This window comes from Gavialis gangeticus, unplaced genomic scaffold (assembly GCF_001723915.1).
Source record: "Gavialis gangeticus isolate Ggan-Ray unplaced genomic scaffold, GavGan_comp1, whole genome shotgun sequence".
In the NCBI taxonomy this organism is placed as follows: domain Eukaryota; kingdom Metazoa; phylum Chordata; order Crocodylia; family Gavialidae; genus Gavialis; species Gavialis gangeticus.
This window is the reverse complement of record NW_017729022.1, coordinates 63,095,190-63,114,230: the sequence shown is the minus strand read 5'-3', so window position 1 is coordinate 63,114,230 and position 19,041 is coordinate 63,095,190. Positions and strand designations below refer to the sequence as shown.

General features: G+C 50.1%; 1 protein-coding gene across 2 annotated transcripts; it reads right to left on the bottom strand.

The window, feature by feature from the left end:
• Positions 1–262: 262 nt before the first annotated feature.
• BAIAP2L2 (BAI1 associated protein 2 like 2) lies at positions 263–17,532 on the bottom strand. 2 transcript variants are annotated; one of them, XM_019515216.1, is made up of 14 exons: positions 17,313–17,532; positions 15,288–15,363; positions 14,977–15,063; positions 12,472–12,533; positions 11,825–11,896; positions 10,573–10,689; positions 9,981–10,127; positions 9,222–9,374; positions 8,738–8,879; positions 7,541–7,763; positions 4,815–4,886; positions 4,286–4,454; positions 2,177–2,217; positions 263–762 (listed from the first exon to the last, which is right to left on the bottom strand). In XM_019515216.1, exons 1-14 carry the CDS (start codon positions 17,349–17,351, stop codon positions 690–692), a joined length of 1,473 nt encoding a protein of 490 aa, XP_019370761.1. In that variant the 5' UTR covers positions 17,352–17,532; the 3' UTR covers positions 263–689. The 2 variants fall into 2 exon arrangements, with proteins under 2 accessions (XP_019370761.1, XP_019370762.1); XM_019515217.1 differs by having other exon boundaries at positions 8,738–8,876.
• Between the last annotated feature and the right edge of the window lie 1,509 nt (positions 17,533–19,041).

Sequence of the window (19,041 nt, the reverse complement as noted above, 5' to 3'; positions counted from 1 at the left end):
CTGTGATTACCACTCCCCACCCCCTTCCCCCTAACACACACACACTATGCTGGTCTCCTCTTGGCTCCTCGTCCTCAGTCAAGTGGAAGCTGTATTTAAAGAGGGCATCTTGCTGATAGTTCCTGTCCCCTTCTTAACCACCACTTGACTGAGGACGAGGAGCCAAGAGGAGACCAGCATAGTGTGTGTGTGTTAGGGGGAAGGGGGTGGGGAGTGGTAATCACAGCTTTCCTGGACTTTCTTGATCAAAATCCATCTCTTCAGTGGCCACACAGCATTCACTGCTGCTCCTTCCAAGTGCAAAAGGTTCCTTTCCATGCCTTGCTCACACTGCCCCCATGCAAAGAAGGCACTCTGAGCTGTGAGAGGCATCCCCCTCCTCCAAGACCCAGGGTTCAAGCACTGATAAACCTCTCCCCCTATACCTCCAGCCCCAGTATCACAGGCTGCTTTCCACTCAACAACAGTGCAACCACCATCACACACAGGTCAACCCAAAAAGAACTCCAACCCCCCCCCCCGCCAGGGAATCATATTCATTGCTACAGTGAAACAGATGCAGAGGATGGGATAAGGGAGAACCCCACGATTAGGGGTTGGCCTTGCCAAGAGAAACCGCGCTCAGTTAGTTGCCAGCCTTCTTTCCAATTGCCCCCTTAGAACCTGCTGCTCTCCGTGATCCTGCTTCACTAGATGACTGGGGCCGAGCGGTCGTTGGTAACAGTGGGACGCAACTTGACTGTGGCAAATGGGTTGGTGCCTCTGAAAGAAGAAAGGAAGCAGGAGGAATAAAGGCTCTGGATATATTATCCAGCCACCACAGTGGCAGAGAGCAGGCCCTTTTAGTGCTGCTGGATAGCAGCATCCTTTTCCAGGGGACTTGCAGTGTCCCTCACGACTAAGAGTGGGACACGCTTCTGGGATGGAGGTGTGTGTTTTCTTCCCAGGGGTATTCAGTGGATGAATCCCAAGTTAATACATCTCTTCCACAAGGCTATTTTGCTCTCTCTCCAAGGGAGATTGGAGAGATAGCACCTCCCTCCCCATTAGCCTCTCTGTATAATTCATAAGAAGAGCAATTGGTCAGTGATGAAGGAGTTGTGCGCCTCCAGGGACAGCGGCAAGCGCTTAAGTCAGAGAGGAAGGGAGCACAGCTCCCCTTCCTCTCCCAGGCTTGGGTTGCCAGGGCTTCTCTTTCAATTTGCTTCAGTCACTGGGAAGCAGGATTGAAGGTGCAGATGCATAACACCAGAGTAACTTGCATCAGGTTTGTAAACCGACATCCAGCTGAGAGCCACAGTTCTCCTGTAATAGTTGCCCACAATATGGGCTATCGCAGTACTTTGCCACTAGGAGGCAGGGTAGCCAATAATAGTCTGTTTGCAACCAGCCAGGGAATACGCCGGGATGAATTTGACTAGGGCTGAGGACACACTACTTGTACACCAGGGTAATTTACACCAGAATATAGTTACTCCTGACTTTGAGGGGTGACTTTTCCATGTATTCATCCCATGTAAACCAGACTAGGCTCCTGTAACTGTGCTCTGTGCCCTGAAAAATCTCCAATTGTTCTGCCGCATCCCATCCCTCCGGCTTCTCCCAAAAATTCTCACCCCATTTCATATTCTCCAAATCAGATATTAGAGACAGAGAAGATGTAGCAAATCCTCTGGTCAAGCTCCAGGGAACAATGCAGTTTGCTCTCTGTTCTTTGGTCTAATATTAAAAATGCTGCCACCACTTCTTTTGGAGAACAAAAATTGACTGACCAATCATTCTCTTGGTCAGGAGATACTTTAACTTTCCCCTTTCCTTTTTTTTTTTAAAATCCCATCACTCCTTATTGCACTTTCATTTTAACTCATTATACCTTCCCCAACAGGCAGCCATGAACAACTAGACATGTCAACTCCTCAGCCTGGGAGATGTTACTTCCATTCTTCCAAGAGAGAATAGATATGGCTCCAGGGGTCTTGCTAGATCTGTTTCCCCATCTCTCATTCTTTGTTCTGTTATTTTACTTGGGACATGAGTTACAGGAATGATCACGATCACTCTTACTTCTTTGTTTTGAGACACTGGCATCACATTTCCTTTTCTTTATACATGTCCCTAGACCTTTTCAAAGAATAGCATAGCACCCACACAGCACCAAGCCCTCAGACCAACTCACCGAGGAAAGAGTTCTGGGGGTTGTTCCAATGCAGAGGACTTCTGCAATGAAGAGAGACAACAGAGAGAAAACTAAGAGCAAGTGCATTTTACAAGTTAGACACACAAAGAGAAGGGGACATGCATGCACACACAAACACACACAGGGTGGAACTGTCAAAAGTGCCTATAAATGGGACTTAAGCTCTTCCAGCAGTGCTGTGCTTTTGAACCCCTGCACCAATACAGAACTGCAGATAACAAATACCTGGGAGTGGAAGGGGGAGGTAAGAAGGGGAAGAGGGCATTGTCACCACACAGGCTTTTCCAGATCTGCCCAAATATCCCCTCTTTTTGTCAGGGGAGAAGGGAATGTTTCTAACTATGGGAATTTGATATCTGCAAATCAGTCAGTAATGTTCTCCCTGAGATGAGGGCCCATTGGTCAGTGCAGTAAAGCACCCTGGTTCCTGCAGTCAACAGCACACAAGGCAGTGATGTGGCCCACAGAAATGTCCAGCCACCTCAGACTCCCCACCCTGAAAGCATCTGGGTCACCTAGGGTGGCCTTCAGCCTGAGTCCAGAGCAAGGCTCAAGCCCATAGCCAGTTACTGCCTCAACCACTCTGCCATCATGCCCCAGGCACCTGCAGAGCACAGCCAAAAAGAAAAATACAGTGACTCCAAAATCAAATTCAAAAGCCAACACAGACAGAGATGCCCCCTGTGGGGACAGGGGCAGACACCCCATGTGATCATGCCAACTCATAGCGCACAGAACGGTGAAGTCCCTATGTGCATTAGTTAGGTTCCCATGCACGTTGTCCCAAACCAGGCCTCAGTTCACCCCAAGAGGGATCAAGTCCAGGGAGGTGAAAAAAGTTGATTGGCTACCACACATTTAATCCCCAGCTGAGGCTCCTTGCAGGACCAATGGGCACAGTGGGATTTGTGGCAGACATGTGCCCCACTAAGATCCCAGCTGTTTTCACACCAGGCATTCTACAGCCAGGAGATGGGAGCCATGCTCCACTGCTGCTGATCCAGGCTGGGTCAGAATTAGAAGCGAGAGCCTCTACACCTCCCAGTCTTCAATTCCAGGAGCTGTCCCATTCCCCCTGCCTGGGGGTGGACTCGAACCCACATGTGACCTAGAGGAGACAAGCTAAGTTCCCTGATCCCTGAACTAGGCAGGCCTGGAACTTCTCAGGGTGAAATGCTGCAGATTTCTCAGTCCCTGGGACCATCCAATTCCCTCCAGCCTGAGAATGGATTGGCACCAGTGACCTAAAGAAGTGGACTCCATACCCCAATCCCTAAAGACAGATCTGCCTTTGCCCTAACCTCAGGTACTCAAGGGATATGTTTCTCCACTCCCTTCCTTCCTCTCCCCCAGCCTCCTGAGATCACAAGATTGGCACTGTATTTTTATTTAACTTGGCCTGGCCCACCGCACCCTTCAGAAGAGGGCCCCCAAAAGCACTGGCCACCATGCTTCAATGGAAAAGAAGGATGGCATCTCTGTTAGCTGGTCCCCAGCCCAGCCCAGCCCAACTCCATCACTCCTGGTCCTACTGTTAGCAGAAAGAGCTGCTGCCCTGGAGCCACCAGAAGTCAGGCTGGAAGGTCATGGAGAAGAGAAGTAGGCTGAAGGGTCCCTGGTGAGTGAGAAAGAGAAGTGAAGGGGACACAGGGCTACTTCTGGCCTGGGGAGCCTGGGATTGGAGAGAGGAGCTACTGTTAAGGAGAGCAGGGAGGACCCGGAGGAGTACAGCTATGCAAAGAGCAGACAATGCCAACCCACAGCAGACAGGACCAGGGAGGGGACTTGTGCCCTGGAGAACTAGAATTAGACCAGGTGGGAGGGGGGTAGTCAGAAGCAGCACTATTAAGCTCCCACCCTGCTGAGTTCCCACGACTTAAACCTGGCCTGCTCATTCCCACTCCACACATCACTAGTCAAACAATTAGACAGCATTGGTGATGCTGCCCCTTCCCAATAAGCTTCAGCAGAAGAGATGCGTACCTGAAAAGAAGGTCAGCATTTTCTGACAGGCACACCCTAACCCCAAAAGTCACCTCTCACCATCCCAGCTAAGGGGGATGCTGAATTGTCACCACATACACTCACCTTCGAGTCAGAGGAATTGGTTGTCACATTGCTTCGGCAACTGCCCGAGTCTCGAGAAGAGCTTGGTGATTGGGGCTGGGCAGCATTGTGCCAATAATTGCTTGCTGATGGGATGCTGGGCCGGTCCAGGAGATTATCCATGCTGTGGCTACTTCGTAGTGGGAAGGATCTGAGCAGGAGTGGAAGGTTGATGGGTGAGAGTCCAAGAGGAGAAAGAATGTGGAAAGCGCAGAGCAGAGACCTGGGGAGTACTGCCTTGAGGTCTCTCCAGGGGGAATGTAGAATTGGGGATTCACCTAACCAGAATTGCAGAGGCCTCCAAAAAGGTTTTGCCCATATTTGAGAGCCATCCTGGAAATCTGTGCCCATGGGCACCAGTGGCCTTAGACAGCTTGTTGAGCTTGCACAAGGGCCTGATCCTGACCCTGAAGCTCCCCCCAGGCCATGGTGTCAGATGGACATTCACTTGCTTTCACAAATTACAGACATGCACTTCAGCAACTGCACGAGTGTGCCAAGCTCCCATTACCTAGTGGTTGGCTCCTCCGAGTGTCTTATTTCCTCCATGGGCTTTACATATGCTTCAGGGAACCAGCCGCACCTAGGACCACACAGACAGAGGGGCTAATGAGCCCTTGCATAAAAAAGGTAAGAAGTGCCATACTGGGTCAGCCTAACGGTCCATCTAGCTTAGTATCCCATCTCCAACAGTGGCAGCAGTGAATGCTTTAGAGAGAGAGCATTAACCCAGGTATATCTAAAGCAGTGGTTCTCAACCTCCAGAACTTTTGTGAATTGAGTAGCACCTCCTTTCAAAAGCTTCTTGCAGAGGGGTCAGGCAAGTACAGCCTTAGCCTGTCCTTATCCGCTTATCTCCACACACTTCCTGCAGCAGTTTTCAAAGAATCGCTCAGCACCCCAATGTGTCCCAGCACCCTAGTTGAGAATCACTGATCTATCCCCTATTCATTACCCAATAGTGGTATCGACCACTATTGGTTTAGAGATGCCAAAGGGAAAATATTTCCAAACATTTTGTTCAAGAGCTATTAATAGACCTAGCATCCTTGAATTTGTCTAGTCCTTTTTTGAACCTGGCTATTCCCTCTGCCTATAACCCTTCCTGTGGCAAGGAATGCCACAAGATAATGTACTACATGAAAAAGTACTTTCTTTTGTTAGGTTTAAACCTGTCTTCCACTAAAGTCAGTGGTTGGGTAGCAACACTTTATGCTTCTGAGTTCAGTTATGTCCCATGGGACTTACATGGTCAGGATGCTTACTGCAAGAAAGTTAACTTGGCCTCTAACAGACACCGCTCACCAAGATCTTGGTCCCACATCTCCAAAAGAGAGCATTTTCTGCCTGGAGATGTTGCTAGCCCCTTGATTCAGCAATGTCTGAGGGAAGGAGACCTTCTATTGACCCACCAGAACCCAGCTTCCTACAGCAGCTGAGTTTTCTTTGGAGTGCTTCTACCCAGAGTAGGAGAGGGCTTGCTTAGCTTTTGGGATCTGCAAGGCTTTGACTCCCAGGAATGCCACAGGTGCAATCAGGAGAAACACAAAGAGAGAAGGCCCATTCCAGAAAGCAGAGACAGACAGTTATGGGGATTCTCCCAAAGAAAGTCCCTTTGCCAAAGAGACCAAGAAACCTCAAAGAAGTGTCCAAGCAAGAGCTATAAGGCAACCTGGCAGTGTTGGAATTACACTTTGACTCTTGGGGAGTGTGACAGGGCGGCGCCTGGGGTGCCGTGACCTCCCCTCACGCCCCTGCCTACCGTGCCAGGTCCGGTTTCCTGCATCCTCTATTACTCGCCCACCACGTCTTTGATGTTCGGTTTACTAGGGAGGCTGCCTTTCTCCCTCCCTGGCGCGGTGCCTGACTCGTTGTACCGGGGTGCTCTCCAATTGCCCACCTGCTTGCTCTCACGGGCACCTCCGCGCTGCTCTCACAGCCCCCACCGCACCGGGGCCTTAATCAGCCCGCCCCCTCCCGGGGCTCCTCCACGCGCCCACCCCCTCCTGGGGCCTCCTCGTACGGACGCTGCCCCCCTGGGCCTGTCCCTCCGTGCTCACGCTCCGGCCCCCGACCAGGCCTATGCTTCACGCCTTTCGCGCTCCCCACCCGCACTCGGGCCTTGCTCGCGCCTTTCGCACTCCCCACCCGCACTCGGGCCTTGCTCGCACCTTTCGCGCTCGGGCTCAGGCAGCCTCGGCCCCACCTGGCCCCCAGACCCCTCTCCTGGGTCTCACGCCCCACTGGGGCTTCTCCCCATTGGGGCTCAGGCGGCCTCAGCCTTACCTGGCCCCCAGACCTGCCTTCTCGGGCTTGTCCCGATATTGTCCCCCACTGGGGCTGGGGTCAGGACACCCCTATGCAGCTCCCTCTCGGGCGCTCGGAGCACCCCCGCCTTACTGGGGGGCTCCTGTTGAGTCCTCCTCCACCCCTACAGCCTCGCCCGGTCCTCCGGTGACACACAACAACCAAAACCATAAGCACAAAACCCCTGGGCTATAACATAAATTCCCAGCCAACCTGGCTTGTTTCCATATACATCCCTATCAGGGTTTTCTGAAGCTCCTACGTCCTTGGCAGCCAAAAGGGGACTGGGCTCTGGCCTCGGCCTATGCTGTTTATAAAGGCCAGGCCCTGCCCCCTTCTGGTCAGCTGACCAGACCGGTTGTCACGGCAACCTGCACCTGTGCTGCCCTGGTGATTGGCAGCTGAGCTCATAACACTGTCTCCAGTAGCAGGCAGCTTAGTGCGCTGCTACAGGGAGGTCTGTGGTGGTGGCAATCAGAAGGAGCTGCCACCACCGCCATCACCATCTGGGCTGCTTAGAAAGGCACGGGGCGGGCCAGGGGCTGACCACCTGCAGGGGGCCTCTCATCTCTTATGGAGGGGCTCAGCCCCCACAAGCTCCACTATAATTCAAACCCTACCAGGCACCCACATGCACCACCAAACACCCTGCAAATCTTGCTGCACTTTGTCAGTGACCTAGGCACTGTATTCAATACCAAGCCAGTGTTTTATATAGTGGTTTCTATGAATTGTGAAGCTCTGGGCCACAGCAGCTGTTGCTGCCAGCAGGAGTAAGGACCTGGCTAGGTTAAGATTAATGCCTCTCCTTTAGGCTGGGGAGAAGGGGGGCATTTAATACGTTAAGCACAATTCCTCAGAGCTGGCATGCTCTCTCTGCTAAGGCCCCATTCTAGTACAGCACTGTGTAGAGGTACAGAGCAGACTTACGTGGACAATCCCTCCAGTTTGCCATAGAGCCAGCCATTCTGTGCGTCCGGCATCAGCACAGTGATAACATCACCTGTGTTGAACTGTAGTAGGGTCCGGTTGGTGCCAGTAGAGTGGGGCACGATAGCTTGGACTCTCAACCTATTGCCTCCACCTCCGCCTTCCCCTCCAATGGGCTCCCCAAAGGAGCTGCAACGAGAGCGCTGCCCGGTGGAAAGCGAGCCTGGCAGAAGCAGACATAGCATGAGAATGAGCAGGGCTGGGAAGGGGGGTCAGCTCTAGGCTTCCTCAATGACAGAGGCCTCATACCATCTGGAGCAGTGGTTCTCAACGTTTTTGTACCAGGACCCATTTGTAAGCATCAATGGCCAGTCTCGACCCACTGCCCCCCTATCCCAGGCCCCCAGTGTATGGGGCAGGGAGGGGGACCCCAAGCAGCCCCTTGTAGGCTGGAGCTCTGCCAGTCTGCAAGGGAAAAGCCACAGTTTTCCACATTTCTCTCCTTTAAAGGAGAATCCATTTTTAAAGTGTGTTGATCCCCCAAGGGATGACATGTTTGAACGGTTATAAACTCCTGCAAGACCATTTCAGGCTGGACATAAGGAAGAATTTCTTCAGTGTCTGAGCCCCCAAGGTCTGGAACAGCCTGCCACCGGAGGTGGTTCAAGCACCTACACTGAACACCTTCAAGAGAAATCTGGATGCTTATCTTGCTGGGATCCTATGACCCCAGCTGACTTCCTGCCCCTCAGGCAAGGGGCTGGACTTGATGATCTTCCAAGGTCCCTTCCAGCCCTAATGTCTACAAAATCTATATCCATTTGTAAAGTTTGTTCATGTCCCTTTCATATATTTTTGCAACCCACTTTTGGGTTGCAAACCACAGGTTGAGAAATGCTGGCCTAGAGTGAGAAGCCTCTATGTCCATTCAGCCCTGCATTTCATTCTCTCTCACATAGGGTTTCTTTAATAGTGCCCTGACCCAGCACTGGATGGTTTGTCCACTCCAAACAGGCTGAGTGAAGAATACAGACTCCATGTTCACTCAGTCCAGGCTCTACTCGCACCCCGTCCAAGCCCATTCCCCTTCCCTGGACCATCCGCCCCCTCCCTCATATACAGTGGGTGCCCACACACGTTGGAACAGATGCATGAAGTTCCATGTCCTTCCTAAATCCATCTTGTAGCTGACCTTACCAGCGGAGGGACTCCTCTGCAGGGTTCGCTGAGTGAACTCTGGCTGAGGAGAGGATATCATTTCAGAGGACTCCTGGGAGAAAGTGCTTGAATTTTGTCTTGCCAAGGCAGAACCATAATCTCCTAGAGGTCTCTGGGACTGCTGGGGGAAACAAGAGTGAGCACAAGTACTTTACACAGAGGATCTAACACCGAGAGATGCTGATCTCCCCTGAATGAGTATATCTGCTCCCACCTCCAACACCTCCATCCACCATATACCATATCTCCTTTCAGCTTGGCTAGCAAGTGTCACTGAGAAAGAGCAATTAGGTATACAAATAGGTAAAAATGAACAGGAGATTCCCCCCCCTTCCCCCACAAAAAAAAAAAAATTCTTGCAGAAGGCCTGGGCCTGCCCTTTGTCCTAGGATCTCACCCCCAGGATGTGCCATTCTAGTCACCCCCTACCACTGGAGCTAATGGTTCTTTGCATTCTCCTCACCATCTCCAGGTGGCTTGGAGTTAGGCGGTCTGACAGGTACCCTGAGCTTGATGAAGCACAGAGGCGACTCTGGGAGTGGCTGCTGACCAGGTTGCGGGTGGCCTCCAGCTGCTCCTTCCACAGCGGCACCTTGTTCTGGATGATGCCCCGAGCCTTAAGAAGAGAAAGTAAGGGGGAGATCAGAGGTGGGGAATCAAGTCTTGGAGCAGAGCAGCAATTAAAGAGAGAGGAGACCAAAACAAGCTACAACCTGTAGCCAACACAGCCCCTATTCTCTCCATCTGGGTGAGGCAGTCCCAGATGGGCTCTCCAGATCCTCTTGCTTCTGCCATGGAGAGGACACCCCATGGAGAGTCCTGTGGTTTATGGTTGTATTTGTCAAGGTGTGGACCCTTCTTTCATGGCTCCCAGTGAAAAGCACCTCCTAGCTGTGTGTATTTATGTGTTTCTAAGTGTACCAGTCACCATGGTGTCTACATGCTAGAGGTGATCCACTAGACCCCAACCAAAGAGATCCTCACTATTTCCTTGAAGGCACAAACTTAACCAAGATCACTTGTAGACTTTAGTAGGAGACAACCCCCAACAGAGACCCACCGCCCCTCTCTCTAGCTATCAATGGGTGTTTTGAATATCAGGGAAATGTCTATCGTGCCTTGCTGCCCTCCCTCAAGTCCTTATATGTCTGAATGCCCCAAGCCAAAGTGCTTCTAGGAGGATTCATCCTGCCCCCAACTGCAGGTCATGACCACTTCATACCCTGTTGTAGAACTGGAGGAAGGTGTTGGAGAGCAGTTGGTGCTTTTCAGCCAGGAACCGATAGCGGCGCTTCTCCTCCAGCTCAGCAGCCTTTTGGCTCTCAGAGACAAATGCCTGCATCTCCAAGTGCAAGCGCCTCACATTCTCCTGAGGGGCAAAGAAGAAAGAGAGGAAGGAGAGGTATAAAACCAACTCTGCACTGAGCACATTGGAGGGAATGTGTCCAGGCTTTCCCAGCTGGCTTTATGGGCTTAGGGAGGACAGAAATATTAAAAGAAAGCAAGATCTGGTCCCTAACCTTTATGCCATCTAGCTAAGCCATCTGCCTCAAGCATCTAGCACTAGTGAACTTCACAGGTTAATGATACCTTCTGTGGAAAGGTATTGCACCTTCTCTCTGATGTCACCTTGTTGCCTGTTGAATTCCAGGGAGCACCCCCTTGGTTGAATCCCAGGGAGCACCCCCTAAGGAAGGCAGAGGCCATTCGAAAGCCATGTGAAGCTCCAGAGGAGTCACCAGCCTTAGTCTGTGAAGGCCCCACTCCTCTTCCCAGACCCACACACTTCCCAGTGTCTTCTCTGTCTTCCCCACCTTCATATCCCAGGCACTCTTGTCTCGGGTCCTCTCCAGCTTCCAGTGCTCTGACACGCACTTATCCAGGTTGGCTGCCCTGCGCTGGTACTCCAGCTCATACCGCTGACGGCTGTCCTGCAGAAAGCAGAGCACAGAGACAATAAGAAATATTTTCAAATTTGGTCACCTAAGCAGATAATACCTTGACTAATTCTCTGCCACCACCACAGCAGGGCATTGATGGTGCTCTCCTGTCCCCTGTTCTTCTCCTGTGGAACGTTGCAGAGGGTTTCAGTAGGCTGTTTTGTGGCTAGGATCTAACTAGGGCCTTCTGCATCCTTTGCAGGAATGGTTGCCTATAACCACAGGGAACTGAACTCAACTCTATGGGAAGCCTCTTCTAATTCTCTGCTCCTAATGTACTTTGGGGCATAAATCTGACTCAAGTTCAGTGGGGCTTATGAGTTACATTCTTAAAAAATATGTAAGTCCATCAGTCCCATTGAAATCAGTGGCAGGCAGGTGCCTAAATACCTTTAAAAGTCTGGGTCCAAGTTCCTATTGAAGTATGGGACTGAGGGTCCTAAACCATTTAGAATTATTCAACAAGTCTCAGCACACAGGGGACTTGGCCATGTCCACCCACCATATTACTGACAATGTGAGCAGGAAGGCAAAGAGAAATTCCTTCAGTTCCCTTTATCCGCACAGTGAGAGAAGCCTCTGAGCTTCTCTTTTTGGTTAAGCAACACTATAAACTACTGAGGCTATGAAAGCTGGAGCTGCCTTGAGGGACTCAAAAGAAGGAGAGGGCACAGCGAGGTGGAGGCAGTGAGCAGCCATCTTAAATCTTTTAAGTCCAGAATGTCAGGACTGTGTCCCAAAGAGTCCCTGAACTGGGACTTTTGACCCAAATTTGAACAATTGGCTGAGTCCATCCATGTCCTTTGTCTCTACATCTTCCCACAGCACCAGCTGCATCCTCTGAGAGGACATAGAGCAACACTGCCTGGTTCCACGTGAACACAGTTATACTGGTCCTGATTTGGGTGGTAGCTATGGGCAGAGCTTATTAGCTGCCCACAGCACCATGTTATAAGCTATTTCCAGTTCTGGAGGTCTGTGGAGCCTCAAGGACCATGTCCTGGAATTTGCTCCCCTAATACATGGTTGCTTTAGGTGGGAATGAAGATCAGCCTAGAACTCTTCTTGGGAGAACAGAAAAACCTGCAAGAAGGTTCAGGAGGGACACGGAAGGGTTGTTGCTCACATTGATGAACTGCATATCCAATTTGGTGTTTTTCTCCATGTGCTGCAGCACGTCTACATGGAACTTCTGGGCCTAGAAAAAGTGCAAAAATCATTAGACACCACTCTGCTTCCCCACATGCCTGGCATTAGCAGCTGGCATTGCCTGGCACTGGCAACTGCTAGTGTGACCTAACAGAGGAGAGTTAGGGAATGCCAGGGAGAAAATTGCAGAGTCTACACTTCATCTAGTTCATATAATTGTATATGGTTTGGGGCAAGGACCATCTCTTGCTATGGGTATGCGCAGCACCAAGCACTGCTAGGTTTTAGTGTTAGTTTGGATGTTTAGGCACTTCTGTAATACAAGTAGTTAGCAACAGTACAGCTAGGAGCAACAGTCTCCCAGTCACATGCCATGGGTAGTATGAAGGCATTACTTACACTTCAGAACTGGATGTAGCTTAGATCCCACATGTGTGCACTCATGCACACAATTCTGCATGGTTCTGTTCATCAGAAACTGGGAAGTACTGAAACAATGGGAGGCCTCTTGCACTCCTCTGGTCCTCTATTCCTAACAGATTTAGGAGCCATTACAGCTCCATAAAACAAATTCATATGGTACAGTTATGTGCCAGTAGATCAGCATAGTAGGAAGCTACTCACCACAACTTCCAAATCAGAGTTCAAGAGCCTCTGGGTGTCAGACATCTGCATCAGAATTTGACCTTCAAAGAAATAGATCAAAGTCTCAGAGCCAGACCTGCCTCCTCCTGTTTATCAAGCTCCATTAACATTTGAGCAGTGTGGCCATTATTACTGTTCAAGCGGTCAACATTATGTTACCCAGCACGCTGTTATCTTGGTACAAGAGTCCAGCGGATATTGCTATACGTTATTTTAAGTTCTACCAACTTGTGGGGCAGGGTCCAGGGAGAGGAGAGAAAAATCCAGCCAATCAGCATCATCCCACTGCTTAGAGATGTTTAATCTCTTTCTAGAATTTAAGTGACTGTGGTGAAAAGGCACAAATTATAGACCATGCCAGAAAGCTACTGGGTTAAACACTTTATGGGAAACCAAAGTGCCGGTGACCTGCGTAGCAGATTGCAATGACTGGAAAGCTAACAGCTGTGTTCCTAGGCAAGCCATTCTGTACTTCCATTGAGCCACAACTTAATGAAACAGAATAGACTCCAAATTCTGCTCAGCCCAAGGACAGCCATCTAGAAATTTGGTGTCATGTTCATCTACATTACACACCATATTTGTAGTGATTTCAGTAGAAAATACAGTAATAGGCCCAGTTCAGAGCATGTCTTGTGTTCTTAGTTTGATATTAAATTTAGTGTAGTTTATGCCTCCCCTGTTTTTTTTAGTTTGGGTTGTGCTACCAGCATCAGTATTCAGGAGCTATGAAGGTGGCAGCAAAAGGATTAGGCTGCTACATACAACAGCAGGACATTTACATGATATGTTTACTGTTGCCTAATTAGCTCTGCAGCAAACATCTTCACAACTACATGTGCAGCCCTATTAGGCCACACAAAACTAATAAACTCCACCAAGTTAGTACTTGTAAATACAGATACTAGCCTGCAACGAAGTTTTTTTTTTATGCACAAGAGTGCTTCCATGTTGGGCTGCTTGCTGGCTAGCCCTGCACTGGAGCACCCTTGTGCCCCAGCCAGCCCCTCCACAGCACATTAAGCTGGGTCAGAGCAGCCCTGGGTGGCAGGGGTCAGGGGTGGGGTGCAGCCTGGCAGCCCAGAGCTGCTTCAGCCCAGCTCAATGTGCTGCACTCCCAGGTTCATTTGCAAATGTGCACCCAGGAGCAATAAACTCCGGAGTTTTCCCACTTGCATTAATACACATGTGCCTGGGGTTTGGGAATTTGAGACCTAATGGCATCTAGAAGGTAGCTGGGGGGGAGGGGAGGGGAGATGGGCATGTAAGCAGGAAGCTTTTGCTAAAATGACAAGCACTGAAATAATATTATTTTCAGTGCTCATAATATCAGAGTTAACCCACAGAAGTGAATGGGCCTGCCTGCCTGCTCTCAGAGTGGAAACAGACGTCGCTTTTGTGCCATCATAAAAAAGTTTATGGTGGTACAAAGGCTAAGAAACCAGATGGCCATTCCCCTTGCCATGCAACAAATGCCCAGAATTTGTGGCTGTGACAAAAGTGGCAATAGTTCTTGCTGCTTTATTGCAGTGGACATGTGTTGTTTTATGACACGAGCATGTAGGCAGCCTGGAGCTGCCCGTCCTCTCCAGCCACTCCAGGCAGGTGCTCTAGCAACTTGAGGGGCCTGATTCTGCACAATGTCAGGCGCTGTAAGCCCCAGGAGCACCTGCTCAGCTTTCTCCTCTTATGAAGATGTGCCTCAGATTACCTGGGGTGCATCTTTGCAAGCAAGGAAGCCCCAGCTTTCACCTCTGACAGAAACATGCCCCAAAGAATCTCCTAAAGAACACCTCTATAAGCAAGGAACACATAGTCCATTGTGCCACAAGATCGGGCCGTGCCCAATGCAGGACAACAGGCAGTGTCTGTTTTGCACAAGCAAGTGGATCAGCCATGGCAGGACATGCTTGTCACAGCTGATCTGCTTTACTTGGTGACATCTTTTCAGAGGCTTAGAGTGATATTCAAGCTGGCTGCAGACCCAGAAAGACAGCACTGCATGAGTGACCACCAGGTCATGCTTCCAAGGTTTTCTCTACAGCTGCAAGGGCTGGTTTGGAATGAGGGCATAGACCCTTGTGGCAAAATTCTTCAGCTGATGCTATAAACTGTGGGGCCTGCTACAGGGCCTTGGTCAGCACTGTGTCTTGCTCAGGGCATAAGGGATAAATTCTGTATCCAAGATAGCAGGGGAAGAGGCGAGTGCTTCACCAGTGCAGGTTAAGGGCCAAGGGAGTTAGTGTTTTAAGGTCATTTGAGAAACCTGCCTCATCCCTTGGGATGAGCAAAAGCTGGGAGTGCCAAATGAGCCCACTGTGTAGGGACTGGTTCTCAGTGGTACCACCCAAGAGATCCAGGGCCCTTCCCTTGTGCAGTCCTTTATGCCTCTTGGTATTAAGGTAGCACTGGAACAGGCAGGGATCATTTGGAGGGGAAGTCAGAGTTTAAACCAGGCCAGTCAATGAGGAGAGCAACTCTTACCCAAGATCTGTGAAGTGGAACTCTGGAGGGCCTGCTCCCCAATCTTCTGTATGGCCTTGAAATAGATCTCAGCAGCTTCAGACAATGCTGCAAAAATACAGAGGGATTGTAGGCTACCCTGGTCCTCTCCACCACTCTTCTTTAGCTCTCACATCTTTACCACCTCCCTTCCTTATCACTTACTCTCCCACCTCCCTCCCCGCCTCTTCTTAGGACAGGTGGACCAAATGGGCCTCCCTAGCCAACAGAGGAAGCAGCATGTGGATACAGACAGGTGGGGGAAAAAAGGGGAGGTGAAAAATGGCACTCACCATGGAAGGCACGTAAGTAGTTGTTGCCGAGGTACACCAGGTTCACTAGAGCAGGATTAAACTGCTCCAGGATGCTCTGCAAGCCATCCAGATGAGGAGAGGCAAGAGAACAGAACAGGTTAATGGCAACCTCCTCCATGCAGCAAGGGCCTTGGGATTGAACAGGCCAGCACCCTCCTGATAGGGCTCATCTAATAGAGTTGACTGCCACCATTTGGGCAGACACAGGAGAAGGAAAACAGCTTCCCCTCATCCAGAATTTTGTGGGTTTTCTTCAGCCACCAGAGGTGAACATCACTTCTCAGCAACCATTTCATAGGCACTCCAGCTCTGTAGTTTAGTAGGAGCCCAGAGGGAAAGAGGTCTTAAGCTAGTTACATGGCAGCTCTAGCTAGTGTACTTATCGAAATGTTTGTTAAACAGAGTACCTTTGTGACATATGGAAATGCTGCAAAAACCTAAAGAGAAGCGAAGCCCTGAAGTGAAAGCAAAGTCCTCCTCAGTCTTCTAGCCATAGGTAGGGGTGGCTCTTCTCTATAAAAGGGAGCCCATTTCAGGAAATGCCTATCTGATCTGTGCAGAGACCAGGGAGGTCAAACTGAGCCTACCAGCCAGAAGCAGCACAATTGCTAATCCATCCCATGCTGTTGAGCATAAAACACTAAAGCAGTAGAGACAGGCCACCATGCCAGACAATCCTGTTCACAAATTTATCAAGCTCCAGCTTAAAACTAGATAGTCTCCTTATCCCTTCTCCCCTCCAAAACAGTGCTGGAGCAGCCTCCTAGCAAGAGCGAAGTCTCCATTAAAAAAAAAAAAAAAAAAAAAAAAAAAAAAAAAAAAAAAAAAAAAAAAAAAAAAAAAAAAAAAAAAAAAAAAAAAAAAAAAAAGATGGCCTAACAACACTTGATTCAGTAGAAATTTTTAAACGCTTGTCTAAATTCACTGCAACCCTCTTTCAGGGACATGTATTGCCCCCCTGCCATCCCTTAAAAGAAGCTTTCACTATCAGATGTTGTTTAGGTATAAACAGGTTCTTCTCTAAGTGCGCACATACAGGCAGATGGACATATAAATAATGGGTGTGCATGCAGACAGAGTGCGTATGTCAGGCACTCTAAAGCTTGGCAGTGATCAAGGCACAAAGAAAAGGCAGTGGCACATGCAGGCCCAGGCCTTTGGTTATCGTCCTTTGACATCTTCATTTCGGGGCTCCCACTGCCCACCTGACCATAGACATCAGAAAGAAAGAGGGCAGGTCCGTTTGGTAACATTTAACCCACCCTTTCCCAACTCAAGGCAGAGTCTCTCATGCCACCTATTTGCCAGGGCTTCAGTCAGTCCAGTTCTATATACCCCAAAGCAAAGACTTACCACCACTCCCCTTGGACACTACTCTGCATTCAGCAGAACCCCATCATCAGGAAGCAATTTTTAAAATCAGCCAGAGCATTGCTTAGTTTCAGCTTGGTGCTCACCTGCACTGCTTTCTTGAACCAAACAGGTCTTGTGTCACCTTAGCGTTTAAAACACCATTTAAAACGCTAGTGAGACTAGAAAGACTCAATCTCTCTTGCCTAAACTCTGCAGCCCCCTCAACTATTCTAGTTGCTAGTCACCTAATGCCTTCCCCGGTGTCAGTATCTTTCTGGAACTAAGGTGCCCACAGGATATCCTGTCTAGGTTTTCCATAGAAGGAATTCACTGGAAAAGGTCTTGACATAGACATGCCACAATCACAGTACTGACGGAACCTGTATGGAACTAGACCACATTTCCACCAGTCTGCTCTCAAACCAGGTCAGGATTCACAGGGCCTGGCAGCAACGCCAGTTTATACCAGCTGAAGATCCCGTCTATGGACTTTCCACCCACAGTTCAATCACGCCATTTCTTTAGTCCCCTGAAGTGTGGCATTTCTATGGGCCTTTGACTACCCTTCCCATGGGATGTTCCCATTACCTCGTGCTCTCCCAGCCAGCCCCCTCTCTGTTCCACAGTAAAAACAGGAGTAACAGGGCTCACCTTGTAGATGGAAATTGTAGACCTGTAAGACTCTTCCATCTCACAAAGCTTCTGTGGGGAGGAGGGGGCTCCCTGGAAAGAGAGAGGTTGAGGCAAGGCAATGTTGTCCTTGAACCCTCTTGTGAATCCAGTTGCAAGGGTTCAGCTGGCTTGAGTTTGCCTCCCTCCCTGGCAAGGCAGGCAACCAGGAAGATGCATACCCTGTTTAAAAAAGAACAACGTTGCAAGAAGGTTTAATAATTCACCAGTCAGGATGTTAGAACTTGATCCTTGAATGAAACCAGATACTCAGGAGAGAGGAATCCTGTGGCAGCCAGGAGAAGCATGTGACCTTCTTCTTTAAATATTAATTGCAGGTTTCATTATTCAGTTCCCTCCAGACTAAGGTTGGGCACTGGGCGCTTATTTGGGCTAGAGAGCCACTTAAGGGGTTTCGTGAGTTGTTGAGGGCTGACTGGGCCTCAGCCCTATCCGTCCTCTTCCCCCACCCCATCATGGCTGTATAATACCAGCCTGCGCAGCAGGGCAGGGCAGTGGGCTGGGTGGATGCCAGTTAATCCTATCCAGCTGGTCCAAGGACTTATGGGGACTGGATCGTGGCTCTGCCCTGGGCCCCAGCCCCAGCCAACCAACCCACTCCCAGATGCCAATTCCTGCCTGCAGCCCTATCCCATCTACCCAACCGAGTGCACCTTGCCCATGGGGGTCTCAGGCCAGTCTCCATGGAGACCCCACCTGCTTTCTTCATCTGGTGCCCCTGGCAGTGGGTGCAGGGTGGATGGACCAGGGCTCCCAGGAAATGTGGCCTGGTCCAGCAGCAGAAGCAGAGACTGGCAGCAACAGCCAGAGGGCAAAAGCAAGCTACCACCGTGGGGGCTGGTGAGAAGCCAAGTCCAGCCACCGCACTGCCCCCGCCCCACTGCCGTGCCACCTGGCCCCACAGACTACAGCTCACAGCCTGCCAAAGAGCCACATGTGGGGATAAAGCACATGGGGATAGTGCAGCCGTGCCTGGCAGTGCCAAGGAACCCACTGCAGGCAGACAGTTACCTGCCTGACTGGGTTCTGACCACCATCAGTATTTGCCCATTCCTGCCCCGAATATCACATGCTGGCTGTACCGGCTGATGCCATCTCTGGCAGGACAATCTCACTACAGCTCACCACTACCACCACCACCTGGACAAGCACCCGGCTGGGGTCATCTGACCCCAGCACGCTTTCCCACCCATGACAGGGGTTTGGACTCGATGACCTACTGAGGTCCCTTTGGACCCTAACATCTGTGAATTTATGAACCTCATCCACTCCCATTCCTTAGATGAGATAACTTGGTCAATTTGCAGCTCCAGGTGCCACTAATAATGGACTTCCTCTACTTCCACTATCCACTCAGGTTAGGATTTGGCCAGTAACCTCTCCATACCATTCAGTAGGGGGCAAGGCTCCCCTGGAATATTGTGACCAGTTTTGGACACCGCACTTCAAGGACAATATAGACTCACAAGAAATAGCCTGGTGGAGAGCACCAAAAAGATTAGAAGTCTGGGGAACACGATTTCTGAGGAAAGGTTGGAAGAACTAGGATTACATTGTCTGGCAAAGAGAAGATGGCCCCACCCCTTCAGTCTTCAAATATGTGAAGGGTAGCTACAAAAAGGATGGTGATAAATTCTCTGTGGGCAGGATGGGAAGTAATGATCTTAAATTGCAACAAGGGAAATTTAGT